At 40.5% G+C, this 18,395-nt stretch overlaps 1 protein-coding gene across 3 annotated transcripts; it reads left to right on the top strand.

Annotated features, from left to right (window-relative positions):
• Nucleotides 1-505: 505 nt before the first annotated feature.
• Nucleotides 506-18,342, top strand: LOC127372223 (solute carrier family 41 member 1-like). Of its 3 annotated transcripts, none has more exons than XM_051415728.1 (10): nucleotides 506-634; nucleotides 8,509-8,616; nucleotides 9,613-9,684; nucleotides 10,678-10,822; nucleotides 10,922-11,068; nucleotides 11,437-11,581; nucleotides 11,751-11,830; nucleotides 15,156-15,290; nucleotides 16,057-16,205; nucleotides 16,327-18,342. In XM_051415728.1, exons 1-10 carry the CDS (start codon nucleotides 506-508, stop codon nucleotides 16,504-16,506), a joined length of 1,290 nt encoding a protein of 429 aa, XP_051271688.1. In that variant the 3' UTR covers nucleotides 16,507-18,342. The 3 variants fall into 3 exon arrangements, with proteins under 3 accessions (XP_051271688.1, XP_051271686.1, XP_051271687.1); XM_051415726.1 differs by lacking the exon at nucleotides 506-634 and adding an exon at nucleotides 5,213-6,924; XM_051415727.1 differs by lacking the exons at nucleotides 506-634; nucleotides 15,156-15,290 and adding an exon at nucleotides 5,213-6,924.
• Nucleotides 18,343-18,395: the final 53 nt, after the last annotated feature.

The following is an 18,395-nucleotide window of genomic DNA, read 5'->3' as shown; positions in this document are numbered from 1 at the left end:
CAGGAGCACCTGGTACATCTTTTGAGTATTAAGAGCACTCAGTCATTTTCCTTTAACCACAGGAATATTTAAATTGATTATAAAGTCAAAAGAACAACGACGCTGCGGCCACATTGTTGAAAGTGGAAAGTGACCTCATTGAAGCCTCAATGAAATTCTGATAGGCCCTGTGATTGTTTGACTTAATAGGAGGTGTGTTTATAGTCAATAGACATCTTACATAATATTGAGTAATATGGAATCTGAAAACAATCCAACTGACCTTGAAAAAGAGATCAGTGTTAAAACATTCTAAATGTAGTAAACATGGTTAAATAATCATTTATTTGATTTTAATTCTGATGTAATATTGTCCTGAAGTGTCAGGCCGATATAGGGCAGGGCAGGTTGACAGACTGAAAGACAAACAGTTTTGGGCTCTTTGGCAGCAGCTTGGTTTGAATGAGCACAGAAAGTTGGCAGCTGTGCAGACCACACATGAATGTCAGCAGTAGTAGTTGTCCTGATGGAGGAGGAGAAGCTCCACATTTCCTCCAGAGAGTCATCCAGGGTGATCTGCCTCCAGGTGCTGCCTTCATACCTGCTGGCCGGGCTGGGCATGCTGACAGCCGGCATGCTGCTGGACCAGGTTCAGGTCAGTCACAGTGGAATTGCACAGCTCTATGACAGACAGCAGTACAGATTATACACTGTAAAACAATATTAAGTTAATTTAACTAAAACAAATGCTGAAACAGATTACATCAGTTGTGTAAGTAAAAAAAGATTCTTGATTAAGCAGCTTTAACCAGTAATTTAAATTTCTTTTTAACTTACAAACTTAATTAAAATTTTCAATGTAATCAGTTTCAACAATTTTTAAAGTTAAAATTGCTTATTAGATTTATGTAGACAGTATCTGCACCAAAAATGACATTCAAAAACATTAACATTGATATTTGATTGAATTGTTATATTAACATTATTATAGTAACTGAGTGACTGAGTAAGAGTCTAGATCATTTCCAAAGTTTACCTTATCCAAAGAGCTAGTAATAACAGGAATATGACCAGATAATTACTCCAGCTGGAAGTAAGACGGCCTAAGTCCGACAAGGTAACCTTATATGTCCATCCATGTCTTCCTCTCTCTGACTCTTGATGTCTGTCCATGTGTCTCTGAGGGGAACAGACTGAGCTGTGAGCTGATGGTGCTGTGGGTTTTGAGGTCACAGTGACATGATGGGTCTATAAAGTGACCTTGCTCCATGGGAACAAATTAACAGGTCTTGGCAATAAGGTACAACTACACGTGATTTTACAAGTTCATTTTGTAGTATGCACCTATGAAGTGGGAAACAAGGCCACATGGCAAATATAGAAATAGGTCACATAGCATAGTGTGTAGTTGTATAATATAAACAGGTTCTAAATTTTATATTAAACTCTATTTATGTGAAACCTCTGTGGTCAATATGGAATAAAGAAAAAATACATTATGAATTTATATTATAAAATATTATTTCTTTGCTAAACTGCTACCACATTTAGCCAGCTAACAGTTAGTTAAGCCAATGGGAAGGGCAGAGAAAGGTCCCCATACATGGGTTGCAGCACTTATTTTTTTTACTGTATTTCTACTAGAATTCAAAAGTCAAATTTCTCTGCTCAAGACCTAGTGGTGTTAATGTAATGTTTTATATCTGGTAAACAGAAATAGCTAAATATTTATCTTAACCCATCTTTACCTAAAAGATACAACCTGGTCAATGATATGTAAAGTGCAGGTCAGGGATTAGGGCTGTGTATTGGCAAGAATCTGGCGATATGATACGTATTACATTACATAGGTTACAATTCAATATATCGCGATACTGAACTGAATTTGTATTAATCACAGTAACATCCAACATCATAACCCTCGGTTTACATTTACAACTCTGCTATTTAGTGGTTGGGGGTTTAAACACACAAAAAAGGGAACGCAAACATGACAAGCTGCTCTTTGTTCAGAAAAATATGTGGAGACTTTTTTCACAGGGCATCCCATTGATTCAAATGTTCATTGTTAATTATTTCCCCAACTTCAAAAGAGTCCTCACACAACGGAAACAATACCAAGTATGGATGCTACGTTGTCACATGACGGGGCATAGGGCATCATTTTATCATTATCATCATATTAAACAGTAATAACAGTTGATATGGCAATTTACTTTGGTCTAACTTTAGTAATTATAGACTACTCGTAATTTATTTTCCAGGGAGGCAGCTCAGCTAGGGCTGTTGCCTAGGCAACTTTAGCCTGGCATTGAGCACATCCTTGGTACAGATTATGTTGGTGAAGCTAACATTTAGCTTATTTTAGCCCTATAAAACCATGAAAAACAAATATCCTCTGGAATAAACCTGAAAACATAAACATCTATTGTATTAGTGTCAGGGCAAGTATTTAATTTGAAGGCGAGGGAAAGGGAACGCAAGACCTGGGGAAGCTTGGGCTGGAAGCTGGGAAGAGTGTGGATCCATGGCAGGGAAGTAGGACTGACAAGATGAGACGGGGGGATGGAAACAGGGGCTGGAACCAGACCAGGAAGGAAACAGGGGACCCTGTAACATGAAAAAAATGGCTTTCAGTGCAGACTGATGTGATGCAGAGACGTGGATCTGGCAGAGTTTGTTGAGGTCTTGATTATCGATGAGGTGCAGCTGGAGTGGCTCTCTGACTCCAGCACACCGGTCTCTCTCTCTCACACACACACACACACACACACACACACACACACACACACACACACACACACACACACACACACACACACACAGGGAAAGGGGACTGTCAGTGTCTGTGTTTTATTTGACTGAATTATGTGTGCCTGAACTCATTCTGCCTAAGAAACTTCAGCTATAGAAATGACAAACATATTTTCCAGTATTTCTTAACTCCTTCCTGCTCAGGACAAAAAAAGTAATATTATGGTTACTTCACAGACAAAATAACAACAAGTTAATCTTTAGCAGCACATTAGCTTCCTAATGCTTAGGGTTGTATCAAAATGATCTTTAGGACATAAGACAAACAACTTCTCTCAGTTTAGAAGTTTATTTAGAATTGTATAATTAAAATAATACTTGTACAAGGATCTTGTTGGATTGAGAAGCCACAGTCAGCGGAGTGCTGTTACTCTGTCTTTTCTCGCCCCAAAAAGAGTAGCGATCAAAGGTTACAAGAGGTTATATCAGTTTCACATTAAGCAATGTGATTGGTGGACTATGTGATGGGACGCAACCGTGGTTTAGACTTGGTGCTTCCTTGTTGGTGCACCGGCTGGTCCCAGCCTCTTGGCACACGACCCAACCAATTCCGAGAGACAGCGCCCTAAAAGAAAATCAATTATTCCACCCTGCTCTCCCTAATAACTAAATATTATTTATGAAACTAGAGCCACGGTCAGATCTGGGGGCCTTCAACCTTGGAGATAACCACTCTACCTCCCCCGGCCAGGTGTTTACAGCTAGATGAGACTGTGTCTCTGTGCTTGGGGCGGCTATGGCTCAGAGGCAGAGTGGGTTGTCCCCTAATTGGAAGGTTGTTGGTTCGATCCCCGGCTCCTCCTGCCACGTGTTGAAGTATCCTTGAGCAAGATACTGAACCCCAAATTGCTTCCGATGCACAGCATCGATGTATGAATGAGTTATTTTCTGTTCAATGGACATCACTGAGTGAATGTGTATGAAATGTGGCACGTAGTGTAAAAGCGCTTTGAGTGGTCGGAAGACTAGAAAGGTGCTATACAAGTACAGGTCCATTTAACATTCTTATCTTTGTGCATTAGCTTTGAGAAATGCAGGCTTTCACATCTATGTGTATTATAATAAATTGAAATGACTAATACCTAACAGCTTAACGTTAGTTTGTGGATCCACTCTCTACCACACCTTGCTAATGTTAATATTATTTATGAAATAGTTATATCTGCCCAGTAATATTCAGACATTTTACTTTTAGGTAGCATGTGCAGCCCTGTTTAGCTAAATCCATAAACTAGATAGCTTGAAGGTCCAGTGTGTAAAATGTAGGTGATATAAAAACGTTATATAATATTAATAAGTGTTTTTTCATCACTGTGTAATCACCTGAAAATAATAACTGTGTATTTGCCTTAGAATGAGCTTTTTATTTATCTACAGACAGGTTTCCTTCATGGAGGCCACCATGTTGAACCGCTACAGAAGCCCAGAACGGACAAACCAAACACTGGTGCGGCCACCGTAGTTTCAACATTGCATTTAGAAGGTGTGAAAGTGAGGGGAGGGAGTTTAACCTTTAAGAGATCAGGAGAAATGACTATCAAACCAATTTATGATAAATGAAAAGAGTGGCATGGAATTGGGAAAAACTCCATAATGAAATAAAAACAGTTCGTATTTCTGTAAAAGGGCATTTTAAAATGAAATGTTCTATTTTATAATAATGAGTAAAATTTCAATAATTTCCAAAATATACAGCAAAAAATATACTTTCAATCATATATTTTACACACTTTTTTCCATAATGTCCGATGGAAAATGTGGCACAGATTAAGACCAAAGGAAAGGAACTTGAATCAAAAGACTTTTCCCATTTTCTTTTTGTGATGTGTAATTCAGCACTTACTCACAGGAGAGCTGCAGTGAATCATCACTGACAGAGACACTTGTTAACAGAAGCTGCAGCTGCTACCGTATTTGGACAGATACCAATACAGGCATTGTAAGAAAAGCAATGACAGGTTCAGGAATTGGAAAAAGCTCTGTTAGCCTCACTATAATGTTTGACAGTGATGAGTTCAGATCCTGCCTGGAAACACTGATACATGCCTCCCCCTGTCTTTCTAGCTTCTTTTTTTCGCCAAAAAATATGACAAAAGGTCGATTTTCAAGAGGAGGAATTCCTCTGTTTCCACTCGAGTGATTTATCTCCTTAATGTGTGTGTGTCCAAACACCATAAATCTTTTGCAGCTGTTGCTTCACACTTCAAATTCCAACCAAAAGTCAGAAGGGGGAGCTGCAGAGAGTAGAGCACCCATGTCTCAAGGACACTTTTCAGCTGAGTCACTGCCCTTGCGTGTGTGTGCGTGTGTGAAATGGTCTTAAGTATTCTGTACAGGCGTATGTTCCCCCATGTGTTACTTTATATAGAGTGAACATAGGAATAAGGAGAGGCCACAAACACCTAACTAGCAGCTCAGGTGTACATAAAGGCTACTGATTCTAATCTCTGTGCCAGATATTTATGGAATAGCAAATGACATGAGAAAGACAAGAAGAGACAAAAGAGTGACGTAACCAACTGAACAGACTGAAAAAGTCCAGGGGGTGACAGTTAGTGGCAGCCTGTGTGTTTCTACCAATCAAAGAGGATAAACTGTGTCCTTTCCAGGCAGCAGCAGCACCACGTGTTAGTGACAGGTACAGCACCTGCTGCTGCTCCGAGTGCGTCACCCACTTCTAGTGAGGACATCGAAGAGCAGGGAAAGGAGGAGCTATTAAAGAGGGGGAGAGCTCATCTGCAGTATCCTCTGAACTGGCTTAAAAAGAGACCAGGAGGAAAAGAGGAAAACTGAAGAGAGAAGAGTACTGATAACAGTCGGGTCACCTTGTTTATACTCAGACGTCTGCAGCATCACCCCCCCACCCTCACACACACACACACACACAACCGCACACACACTGTCCTCCGTCTTGTCCCTCCCTCCACCACAGAGCTCTGTCACGACTCATCTATCCGTCTGGAATCAGAGGGAAGCCCTGGCAGCAGCACGGACACAGACAAGCGTCCGACATCACACCGTCCATCAGTGTCCCCTCACACAGCTCGCAGCCTGGACGGACATCCCGGCGTTCCCCTGATCAAAATGAGGAAGGGGCTCCAGAGTAGTCAATCTCACACAGGGCATCAGCACAGCGGCGAGGAGAAAGAGAAGGAGGTGTGGAGGGAGAAGGAGGAGAAGGAGTGGCAGCACAGGAGGGCTGAGAAGAAACTGCTGGCCTTCTGGATGTCCTTGTCCTACAGGACCTGGACCTTCTTCAGGCCCCGCGAGAGACCGGGCTTCCAGCGCTCTGCATCGGCCGCCCGGCTGCTGAAGAGTGAGGCATGAGGAGAGGGAGTGTGTGTGCATGGCTGTAATGAGTGTGTGTGTGTGTGTGTGTGTGTGTGTGTGTGTGTGTGTTGTGTGTGTGGAGGTCTGTCAGTAGCAGAGTGTCATAAGAGGCCTCACAGACCTGCTGTCAAGTGGACCTGTGTGTGTGTGTGTGTGTGTGTGTGTGTGTGTGTGTGTGTGTGTGTGTGTGTGTGTGTGTGTGTGTGTGAATGAATACATGTATGTGTGTGCTCCATTCAAGTGGATGAAAGCAGCTTCCTCCACCTAGTCCACCATTTGCAAAAGTACTTTGTGTTGCTGCCCTACCAGCACTGGAGTGACAGGTGAAGGGCAAAACAAGCTCGTTGAATCCCTCTTTGTTGCTGTTTTTTGCTAAACTACTCCAAGGAAAACCCTTTTCAGAAATAAATCCCATCTCCTGTGACTTTTGAAAGAGTCACAGGTGAGGTGAAGACAAGAAATCTTCTCTCTGAAACGGATCATTCTCAAATCTGCCTGACTGACTGAACAAAAAAGCTCGGAGGCTGATTTTTGTGGTGCGGACGAGCCACCCCTCCCTACCATACCAACAGTTTCCAGGCAGGGATGGGTTAACAGGGATCAGCCATGGTGGTGACCCATCTGGCTCTGGAGCTGCGTTTCCAGGGCAAGAAGCTGAGGGGCTTCTCATGCAAATTGACCCGCTCGGCCCACGGCTTTCTGCCAGAGAGCTCGTGGATCATCGCACTCCAGGTCCTGCTGCCGTACCTGGTGTCGGGCCTGGGCATGGTGGCAGCTGGGATAGTCATGGATATAGTGCAAGTATGGGAAAAAAATGTGCATGTGAAATTACATACAGATATCAGCTTGTTAGGAATGCTAGGCTGGTATATTTGATTCTTCTAGAAATGTGACAAGTGAAGCTTGGCCATGTTTTATGACTTTACATGATCACCACTGTTTTCTGTAGGGTTCAGTGGTTCTTGTAGCCTTGAGCTACAGTAGTAGTGAGTTGCTGGAGGACAGACAGAGACAGACGGACGATGAATGGGATGCTTAGGCAACAAATCTGTGATCCAATAGTTATGGAAGATCATTGCAAACAGTACAAAAAGCCCTTGAGAAATGCAAAATAATCAAGCCATATTTCAAGCAACTTTTGGCTAAAAGCTATAATAGCTGTCTGATCATATCTGGCCTTTTCATATTCACAGAACATGACTGATCGGTCATAACACAGGTTAGATAGAAGAGAGCCACCTAATAGCTCTGTCCCTGTTTAACCTCTTGTAAATAACTCACCAGCGGCACATGACTGACACCTTGAATTATGCAGCACGTCGGCCAGCCGCTAGTCGAAGCATAAAAAGCTGACGGATCAGGTTTCGTGAGATACACAGATACATGAAAATACAGACACTTATCAAATCACTGAGCACTCACCGGTCAGATCATTCTGACTGTCTAAATTCTCTGCTGCCTGTGAGAGGGGGTAAGAGACATGGTTAGTCATCTGGAGCTTGTTATACATTTATATATATTTATATACAATATAGTAGTAGTTAAAAGCTGATTGAGCAAATAGGTTTTAAGAAGGTCTATTTCTATCAGCAAATGTTCTGAAGTCTCATTGTGGCGTATTTCAACATTGAAATGGACATTTTCAGTGCACTGAAAATAAGAAACACTGACAGTGACTGGCAGGTTCTTTCAATTTCTTTAAGGCAGCTTTAATTTATATTTTTATAACAATGTATCAAATGACAATGTGAAACAGTGGAAGTGTCATAGTAATGAACCTACAGAGAATTAGCAGCTGAATCTGCAGCTCCGCTCTCCTTTATGGAGCTTTAAAGTGACTTTCAGCTCATTGTTTAGCTGTCTCGCTGCAGCTCACTCTCATCAATCTCATAGTGTTGTTTTCAGCCGCAGCAGGCAGCTGTCTTTTGAGAAAGAGCACTAAAAACCCACTGTACACTACCTGCTCAGCACCAAGCAGCAGACAGACACAGTTAGAGACTGGCTGGTGAATATCATGGAGCATTTAGCAGCTAATGAGCCAGGTATTTCCCTTTTTGGTGGAGACCAAAAACAGAGCTATGATAGAGTGAATATTGGACTTGCGTTGGTGGCCAGAGACACAACTTCAAATGAATGATAATGTTGCTCCCTAACCGCCAGGGTGTGTAAATAAGCAAATGCCTAATATGTCAATGTTGTGTTCGGAACCTCTGCTGGCCCCAAGTGGCCAAAAACACATTATTGCAGCTTTAAACAAGAAGAACAACCATAAGCTGAATGTTGTTGAAAAGTGTTTTTTGCAGCGTAATTTCATTGTGTATTTGAACAGCTCATTGGGAGCAGAAGGTTCAAGGAAGGTTAAAAGAGCATTGTGGTGTTTTTCAGCACTGGGAGGTGTTTAAGGAGATCTCTGAGGTGTTTATCTTGGTGCCAGCCCTGGTGGGGCTGAAGGGGAATCTGGAAATGACATTGGCATCCAGACTGTCAACAGCAGTGAGTGGAAACTCTCTCTCTCTCTCTCTCTCTCACACACACACACACACACACACACACACACACACACACACACACACACACACACACACACACACACACACACACACACACACACACACACACACACATACACACACACACACACACACACAGCAGGAAGACATGCTGACAATTATTTTCAATGTATACAACTGTAAAACTCTCACTTAATATTGAATACATTTTAAACTTATAGTATGGCACCAACTTCCTAGCCCAGTTGGGTAATTGTGTACATACTGTAAGTAGAGTTTGTGTCTCGTCCTTAAACATCCCCTCCAGAAATCCCAGAATCTCTGAATATGCAAATGTTGTTTGTTTCTAAAGTTTCCCTGCTGGACACAAGATGTCTCCTACTTCACTGTAAAGTCCATTCACAGTGGATGTGCACTGGTGGCTTCAAGTTTCTACATCACACTGTACAAGTTGCACACTGACTATTTGTAATGTCACAAATCATGATTGTAGGCCCTGCCCCTTAAAATCTGCTTTTCAGTGAGCACAGAGAAACTTTTCACTTTCAGCAGATGAATGTGAAAACATCCTTCTCTGTACAGACATCATTCAAACAGCACACTGTAGGAACAAGAAGGAAACACTTATTGATTATTGAGAAAACGTGAGGCTATATTCAGTCTCTCAGCAAACTGTTCCACACAAAAGGAGGGGAACTATATGCTTTGGGAATCAAGTGCTATAACGTCAGCATCCATGGATAAGAATTCATTATCAAATCATATGACTTCCACTCTGCAGGCAATCTCCTGACTGCAGTCGGAGTGATAATTACTCATTAGCTACGCACACTGTGGACAAATCAGAACATTTGTCAGGGTAATTTGACATACTGTTGAGAACTACTAGGAATTACATTTCCACCGTGACACTCAACAACTCATTCCCAGTACCACGTGATTGAGCAATGTGATGACGTCAACCCATTTCCGTCCACAGGCCAACATGGGGCAGATGGATGAGGCCCAGCAGCAGTGGAGGATGGTGTTCTGTAATCTGGCTCTCATTCAGGTGACACACCGCTCCACCGCACACTCTCCATTAATAACACTCCATCACTTTAGTCCATCTCCCCCGGCTTCAAGGCAATTCAGTTTAACTCAAGAAGCTTTGCTGGTGTGATAACATTGTCCTCCCATTCAAAAGACTTCACTAATGCTTCTCAGCCAATTACACACACAAGATAACGGTTAGAGATGGTTCCAAACGGTAGTTATGATAAGATATTAGAGCATGAAATCAAAAGACAGGGCTGGTTCTTCCATTGCTTGCAGAAACATTATTTTTATTAGGTAACTACATATATTTTGTGTTTACTTTTAAGGCATTTCACCAATATCCTGGGAGTTTTCAAATCAGTAGTACCTCTTAGTCTAAAACCATAGCAGATGGTAGATGGCATAAATAGTTTTAATTTTGAAATCGAAAAAGAGGTGAGATTAGATCAGGTACAGTATGTTACTGCTATCTTGTTAAGATTCTTTATTTTTCATTATGAAATGTTATTTTATCATTCATTCAACAACGAACAACAAAGGGAATTTTAAAATGAAATGTGTTTTAAAAGGACTGTTTTTATTTTATTTTTTTGGCATTTTACATTTTAATAATACTTTTATTCCATGTCCCTTATTGTTTCATAATGTCACTTTTCATGACTATGTCATGTCTCACTCTAGCAAGCTCAATAACTGCTACCAGAATTAGCCAGTTAGCTTCTGTTAGTTAAAGTAATAATGCTTTCAATGCTGTCAGTGCCATTCTGAATCAACCAACTTTTATTTATTTAGCTTAACAAGGCTGAGGCTCCATTCACGTTGTATCATTTTATATATATATATATTTTCTCTTCTACTCTCTTTTAAATCTTCTTCAAAATGTTTGGTCCACTTGCTTTCTTTTCTCTCTGCAACAGACGGAGAGATACAGGAGTAAAGAGATGGGTGGATGGACAGATAATGAGATATAAGCCTCACATCCATTCCCTCTGTCCTTCATCCCCAGGTCCAGGCCACAGTTGTGGGCTTCCTGGCAGCGGTTGCAGCTGTGGGTCTCGGGGGTCTGACCAGGGGAAGAGTGGATGTCACCCAGGCTGCAGTCCTGTGCGCCAGCAGCGTCACCACTGCATTCATCGCTGCACTGTCTCTAGGTCAGCCAAAGGCACACACTGCTGCAGAGGAATGCAGTACAACGCAGAGGACAGGAGAGTTTATGAGCTCAGTGTGTTGAACATCTTGTGCTTTGTCAGGTCTGGTGATGGTGGCAGTGATTATTGGATCCAGGAAAGTGGGCATCAACCCGGATAATGTGGCCACGCCCATCGCCGCCAGCCTCGGAGACCTCATCACTGTGTCTCTGCTTGCTGGGGTCAGCAGCTTCTTTTTCTGTTACAGAGGTCAGAGGTCACACATGATATTACATCAAGAAAGCCTCATGAGTCTCTTTAAGTACATTGTTTGTCTGCACCAGTGACATGCATGGACAAAGAGGTTGAAGCCTAATTCAGATGGTTTAACTGATACTAAACCGACGTTAAGAGCAAAAGTTGAACAAAACTTGATGCAACTGCATACATAGCAGCAGTATTATGGTGACGACTGAGGAGGATTTCAGCCAGAAGAGGGCAGCATAGTCCACCTTTGATTCCAGACAGCAGCAGTTAATCTTGAAGACATCTTAAAAGTCTGAAACACCATTTTCTATACTATTTCAAGAGTGTTATCAAAGATTTTGACACGTGTCCTGTGTTATGTTGCTCTCCAGACATGTGGTACCTGCCTCCTGCCGTGTGTGGCTTCTTCCTGCTCCTTATCCCAGCATGGGTCATTATTGCCCGTCGCTCTCCACCAATCAGAGAGGTCCTAAAGTCAGGCTGGCAACCTGTCATTTTGGCCATGTCCATCAGCAGGTGAGTCGACTTGTGACACTATCGACGGTCCAACAACTTTATAACATTTCTTGCTCTGAAGTGTTTTAAAATATTAAAGTATATGTCTATTTCATTTAGAGAATGTAATAGATATAGTTACACAGTCGTCCCACTCAGACTCACCTACTGTTTGTTGTCCTCTTCCCAGTATTGGTGGTCTGATTCTGGATAAGACGGTGAGCAATCCAAACTATGAGGGTATGGCAGTGTTTACTCCAGTCATCAATGGTGAGTGGAAGATAAACTCTATGCAAAAATTATTTCATCCATCAGATTTACTGGTAACACTTTAACTCCCTATTTAAAATTCATAAGCAGTACATAAAAAGCACTATATAAACACATAATAAATGGTTTATGGGGCACCTGAATAGCTCACCTGGTAGAGCTGGCGCCTCATGTACCAAGGGTCCTTGCGGCCACGGGTTCTGTGGCCCCTTTAAATAAATGGTTTATAACACATAATGTTCATAAAATGTAATTGTCAACAGTTATAACTTTGGTGGTGGTAATTGGTGTATAGTTAATGAATGATGAAATAAACGGTGTGTAAATGCCTCAAAAATAAGAAATTCATAATATATAACAATATAACACTGACAGGGCCATTTATAAGTATATTTTTTATAGTACTTCCACATTGTTAATGAATAATATTTTGAATGCATGATTTTTACTTGAAACAAAATATTTTTACACTGTGATCTCCTCATTCTAGACGCCTTAAGTGATGAAATTAGGATGATAACTTTGATTATTATTGCCTAAAATAGATCTTGTTGCAGATATAATCCCTTTAATTGAGGCTGAAACAATTTGTGACATTTCTTCCACATGCTCTGAGCAAAGAAATTAACACTGACATGTTTTCCTGAGGGAGTGAGCAGAGCTGGGATTTGGGGTTATGCTGTTTCAACAGTCTTAATCTTTGAAGAATGGCATTTAAGCTTCATAATTAGCTTCATTATTATCAATCAATAAAGCCTCATGCCAACTGATGTAATGTGGAAATTGTTGGAGCATGCAGACGCCCAGCAGCTAATCCCATTATCATTTAAAAGGGCCTCAAATTTAAGCTTTTAATCAATCATTGAGCATTAAAGTGCTGCTGAAGTTAAGCAGTCTCCTCCCTGTCAGAGGAACCTCGGAGAGGCATATATGGCCAGATCTTCACTGACTGAAGTTTGTTTCCCACAAAGCATACTAAGTAGAGAGGAATAACAATGGTCTTTACATAAACCACAAGCCTGATCAGAATGCCAACTATGCATTCACTGGCTCCCATTTGTGCAGCATCTCTGCCAGCCTCAGTGCTACCAAAGACTCTGGCATGTATCGCTATCCCAGTACAGGAAGTGCATTTGCATTCCAATTCAGCACTCTCCCCTCCTGTCCTGGTGACCAGAAATCAGTGGTGGAAGATGTGTTCAGATCTTTTACTTAAGTACAGATAAAAATACCATAGTAAAAATACTCTAAAAGTAGTCTAACAAAGTCCCAAATTCAAAATGTTACTTAAAGGGAAACTTATGTAGTAAATGCAAATGAACAACTATATGCAAAGAAGCATGTTTCCTGGACCCAGTGCTCCCCACTTCTTTGCCAGAAAAAGTCATTAACTGCAAGACAACAAGTGATTTGGAAGAACTTTGAGCAGATTATTTCCTGTTGAGGGAAATTTTATAAAATTGTCTGTTATCTGTATTTTTTTAATCCTTTTTAACAATGATACACACTTCTTTTGTGACGGATTGTGTTTTCTTGTCCCTGGTGCTTGGATATTGTTCTATTAGATAATTCATTGAACAATTTTCTTTTCTTCACAGAACCAAATGCTGAGAAATAGTAAAGTTTTCTTACATGCCCTAAGGTTGACCACTGTTACACTGTACTGTTTCGGGGGAAAATGAGAACATTTGCGACAAAGTTGCCATTTTTTGCCGCGGACTCAGTATTTCACCAGAAGAGAGTTTTTAATGGTGAGGCCCAGTGCATTCTGGTTGTTGTTGGATTTCTACCATTTGAGCAAAAGGGAATACCTTTGTCGAGTTTTATGAAAATACCTCCTTTCCAGTGGTAAAATACTTCTTTAAAAGTCAGAATTTTAGATTTATTACTTTATATACTTTAGTACTACCGGGTAGATTATAGTACTGCATCATATCATATAAACGTATCATATATATATCTTTTTTTTTTTTACAGTTGTCAGATAAGAGTAAAAGGTACAATATCTCCCTCTGAGATGTAGTGGAGTAGAAGTATAAAGTGGCATAAAATGGAACAAACAAGTACATAAAATGTATACTTAAGTACAGTACTTGAGTAAATGTACTTAGTTACATTCCACCACTGCCAGAAACCCCCTTCCTGTTTTGTTTCAATGATCCATGTGCTTCAAAGCTCTGAAAGCCAAGAGGTTTTGTTCTGCTATAATGAAATCAGCCTGAGGGGAGAGCAGCAGTGTTACAATGAATATGGAACAACATCCAGATTGCCTTTTCCCAGCTTTCAGAGAAAAAAGACCCGTGGGACCCTGTGAGTCAGTAATAACTGTGGAATAGATTTTAAGCAAAATTAGTGAAGAATGTTTACTCATTATTCAGTACAGTAACTGCTCAGCCTGTCATATGGCTGCCAGATGATAAGAGAACAATGGATAAACAATGGCTGATGGAGATTCAATTTGTGCTATATGCTATGAGAGGTTCACTTCTGGTAAATATTAAAACATACAGAGCCCTGGAGTGGCCACAGAGAGAAAAAAACAAACATTATATCAAGGCCACATTTTACGCCATCGAGCACTGCTATTGCTGGTGCACAAGATACAATTCGTTCTCACGTTTCCATTAATTCATGGGCACAAGATACAATTCGTTCTTCTTGGACAAAGCATCCAGTTGTGCTTCATAGCAATCATTCAGGTAAAACAATATGACGATGACCTGACAAGTGTTAGCTGCAGTTAAACACCAACCATGCAATAACCCACCGCCCCTAATAATGAATGTTTTTGTTGTGGGTTGTTATATGTGCAACTGTGACAGGGATTGCAATGTAAACCTAAATATAAGGAAATGGTGAATGTACTTTTTAAAATCACAGGATTAGTTATAAGGAGTCAATATGACATTCAGGCTATCAACCCACATTTTGCCCAAAAAACCTCACTCAATTTACTGACAACGTGCCAAAAAGATCCAAGCTTATATCAGCCTTCTGCCCGAAGGCATATTAGGGCTAGTTATAAACACTGCAGAGTAAAGGTCCATGTCAATGAATTTAGAATGGGTCTGGTCTGTTGTGCTGGCTCACTTGTCTCATGCGCACAAAGAATTAAAACATGGGAATTAATTGTATCTTGTGCACACACAATTCATTTGGGTATGAGAAACAGTTTAAAAGTTCCAAAACATATTTATCTCCTTCTTACCTTCCACTGTGCTATGTTCAGTCCAATCTTGAAATGGACTTTCCTCATCTGATTCCTAGTTTTATTAAATGTTTATTATGGAATTGATCAGCGCTACACTTTTCAACATCCATGCAGGTGTAGGGGGAAATCTGGTGGCCATCCAGGCCAGCAGGATGTCCACCTACCTCCACTACTGGAGCGTTCCTGGAGCTCTGCCATTTAAAATGAGTGGCAACTGTCCTGGACCCTGTGCCACCTTCTGCTCCTCAGGTCAGATACAGAAAGAAAATACATAAAGGTGCTAAATCAAGAAATAATTACCAAGTCAAACATGAGACAGTATCATTAACAAATATTTTCTTAAATAATGAATCAAATGACTACACATGTGATATGCAGTGGCTTTAGCTACTGTCCATTGAAAAACACTGGTAATACTGTCTGCAGTCCAACTGAGTCTGTTTTACTAATTATTTTGGTTTTGTGATCTATTTATAGTCATATTTCCAGCAGTAAACTGCCCAACCCCAAACGACAGACAAAGGCAGACAGACCGATAAAGTTAGTGGATAGAAAGTGAATAATATAGGAAGTATTGAACAGCTTAAGAGCCACATCCAGTATTTCACCTAAGGAGTCAGTGGAGACCAAACAAGAGTTAAAAGGAGGGAGTTATTAACTTACATTCAGGAGACCAGAAACACTTAGCTTAGCTTAACATAAAGACTGGAAACAGGGGGAAACAGTTAGCTTCAAACAGAGCTAGGCTAGCTGTTTCACAGTCTTTCAGCTAAGCTAAGCTAAGCTAACGAGCTACTGGTTCCAGCTATCTGCAGACTGCACAGAAATTACTCTCTGTAAGAAAGCCAATAAGTGTGTTTCTTTTGAAAGAAGTCTGATTTGCACCAGAAAGTTTATGTGAAGTGTTGTTCATTTAATAATACCACTGGTTTAAGATACACATAGCACCTGAACTGAATCCAGCATGCAGCAAAAGTGCATACAGCTTGTTACTACTCATTCTGTGTTTCTCCAGATGTGAACTCCAAATCAGCCAGAGTCCTGGTCATCCTTGTAGTCCCTGGTCACCTCCTCTTCCTGTACACCATCCACCTCCTGCAGGGAGGCCATACTGCTATGACGTCCACGTTTATCATCTGCTACCTGTCTGCAGCTCTACTTCAGGTCAGATCAACCGATACAAGTTTGTGTATTCTTACAACACTTAATTAAAATGAGTTTTGAGTCTTTACGTCAATCTGAGATATTCTCTTCTGAAACGAATCCACCTGTTGTCATTATCCAGGTGGTGATTTTGCTTTGTGCGGCCAGCCTGATGGTGCGATGGCTATGGCGAAGGGGACTGGATCCAGACAACTTCTCCATCCCCTACCTCACAGCTCTGGGTGACCTGTTGGGGACTGGCTTCCTGGCTCTGAGTTTCAGACTGATTTTGATGGTCAGTTCTACTGGCACTGGAGTTTGACACAGACAGGTCGTGCACACCATAAATGTACTGTTCTCTATATGCAAGTGGCTGAAACATACTGTTCATTTCATTTATAAGTTCATTTGATTGAAGAAGGAACGTGAGGATAAGATCACAGGTGGTAAATATGGCATTATAATTGTGCCTCAGTACTGTGTGTGCAATGGGACAGAAACATTTTTTGCAAGCAAATTATCAAATTATAGCAGCATTATATTCATGGTTCCTTTTAAAAAAGTACCCTTCAGTGTTTTAACTCTGCAGCAAAAGTGCTTGTAAAACATGTTTAAAACCCTGACTAGTGTGTATTTCTAAAGCTAGCTGACTTACTACTAATCACCTCATAGCACGCTTTTAAAATGCTTAGTCAACTAGCTTATTTAGGCTAAATCTGGCAGACAATTACAGAGGAAATGGGTAGACTGGAGTGACAGAGGTTATTATTGTGTTCTTGCATAGATACTGTAATAGCAAACATGCACATACATTTATTGAGCACAGTATTTTTTTGTGTGGTAATAGTTTCTCCAATATGATAATTTAAAGGTCCAGTGTGTAACATTTGGGAAGATCTTTAAATAAAATATTCTAGTATAACATAATCTAATATTATATTATATGTATTTAATATATATAATAGTAATATAATATGTTGGTATTTATATCTAATTCACATTTTCATTAGTGTATAATCACCTGAAAATAAGAATAATTGCGAGATGTTTTTATGTATCTACAGAGGGAGTGGGAGTCCACAATGTTTCTACAGTAGCCCAGAACAGACCAACCAAGCACTGGCTATAGATAGGGCATTTTCCATCCATATACTATATGTTCTCCTACACGCTTGGTTGAGTCAAGGGGTTTTAGTTGGTTGGAATCTGCAGACCCACCGCCAGATGCCACCATATCCTACACACAAAAAAATCTGTGCTCTGAATATCCTTTTGTGTTCAAGATTGAGGCTCAAATATAACAACATAAATAAGTGGTTGCAAAAACAGAGGCAGAAACAAGCAGGATCAAAATAGAAAGAATAGGGTGAGGAAAGTGTGGACTTCTTTTGCACTTTGGTCTCCATATTTGCCAGCTCACTGTGATCAGTAGTTGCACACTGTTCCCTGGAGCTGCACTCATCTCAATACCAACACCACCCAGCGTGGCACTGTACAAACAACATCCATCTAAAAGGGATACAAGTGGGAATATTGTAGAACCACTGTATTGTTACCTGTTGACACATCTGTATACCTATTGTCAGCTCTTAAATGTTAGATGGCAAATGATTGTATTAAGGCAATAATAATATAGAATTGAGTGTAAATGTATTCCACATAAATCACATGCTGCACTGTCTGGATGAATGCTAGATTTTATTGTGTTTATTTTATGTAGATGTGTGCCTTTAAACCGTGATAAGCCTTCAGTTCTCTGATGTGTTCCTATGGCCTCTAAGTTTGATGTTGCCAAATTTCTACAGGATATTCATTTTTTGTGCAGCATAGTGCCACTGAATATAGCCTGTTGTACTTAACTGTCTCTACGTTAGTATGTGTTCCAGGTATTGACAGTACAGATATTTTCTTTGTGCTATTTTTGTGAACAAATAATTCAGTATGGATCTCTCTGTACTTGGCCTTTTCAATTGTTTGATATGCACTTTTAGAAAGATTGTCTTTACTGATCTGAAAATAGCATCCAAAGATGGTAATAATCCTATTTTCACAGTGACATCAAGCTTGATCGGACTTTGTAGTGCTCACATTTGTAAAAACTTGTAGATGACATCTTTGCAACCATGATTTGTCATTGAAATAAAAGACTGACATGTGAGTCATGATTGCTGTCTTTTGGAGAATATCAGTAAATCAGGATTGTTGCCTTCA

The sequence above is a fragment of the Dicentrarchus labrax genome, unplaced genomic scaffold (genome assembly GCF_905237075.1).
Source record: "Dicentrarchus labrax unplaced genomic scaffold, dlabrax2021, whole genome shotgun sequence".
Lineage (NCBI taxonomy): Eukaryota > Metazoa > Chordata > Actinopteri > Moronidae > Dicentrarchus > Dicentrarchus labrax.
This window is presented reverse-complemented; position numbering and strand designations above follow the sequence as displayed.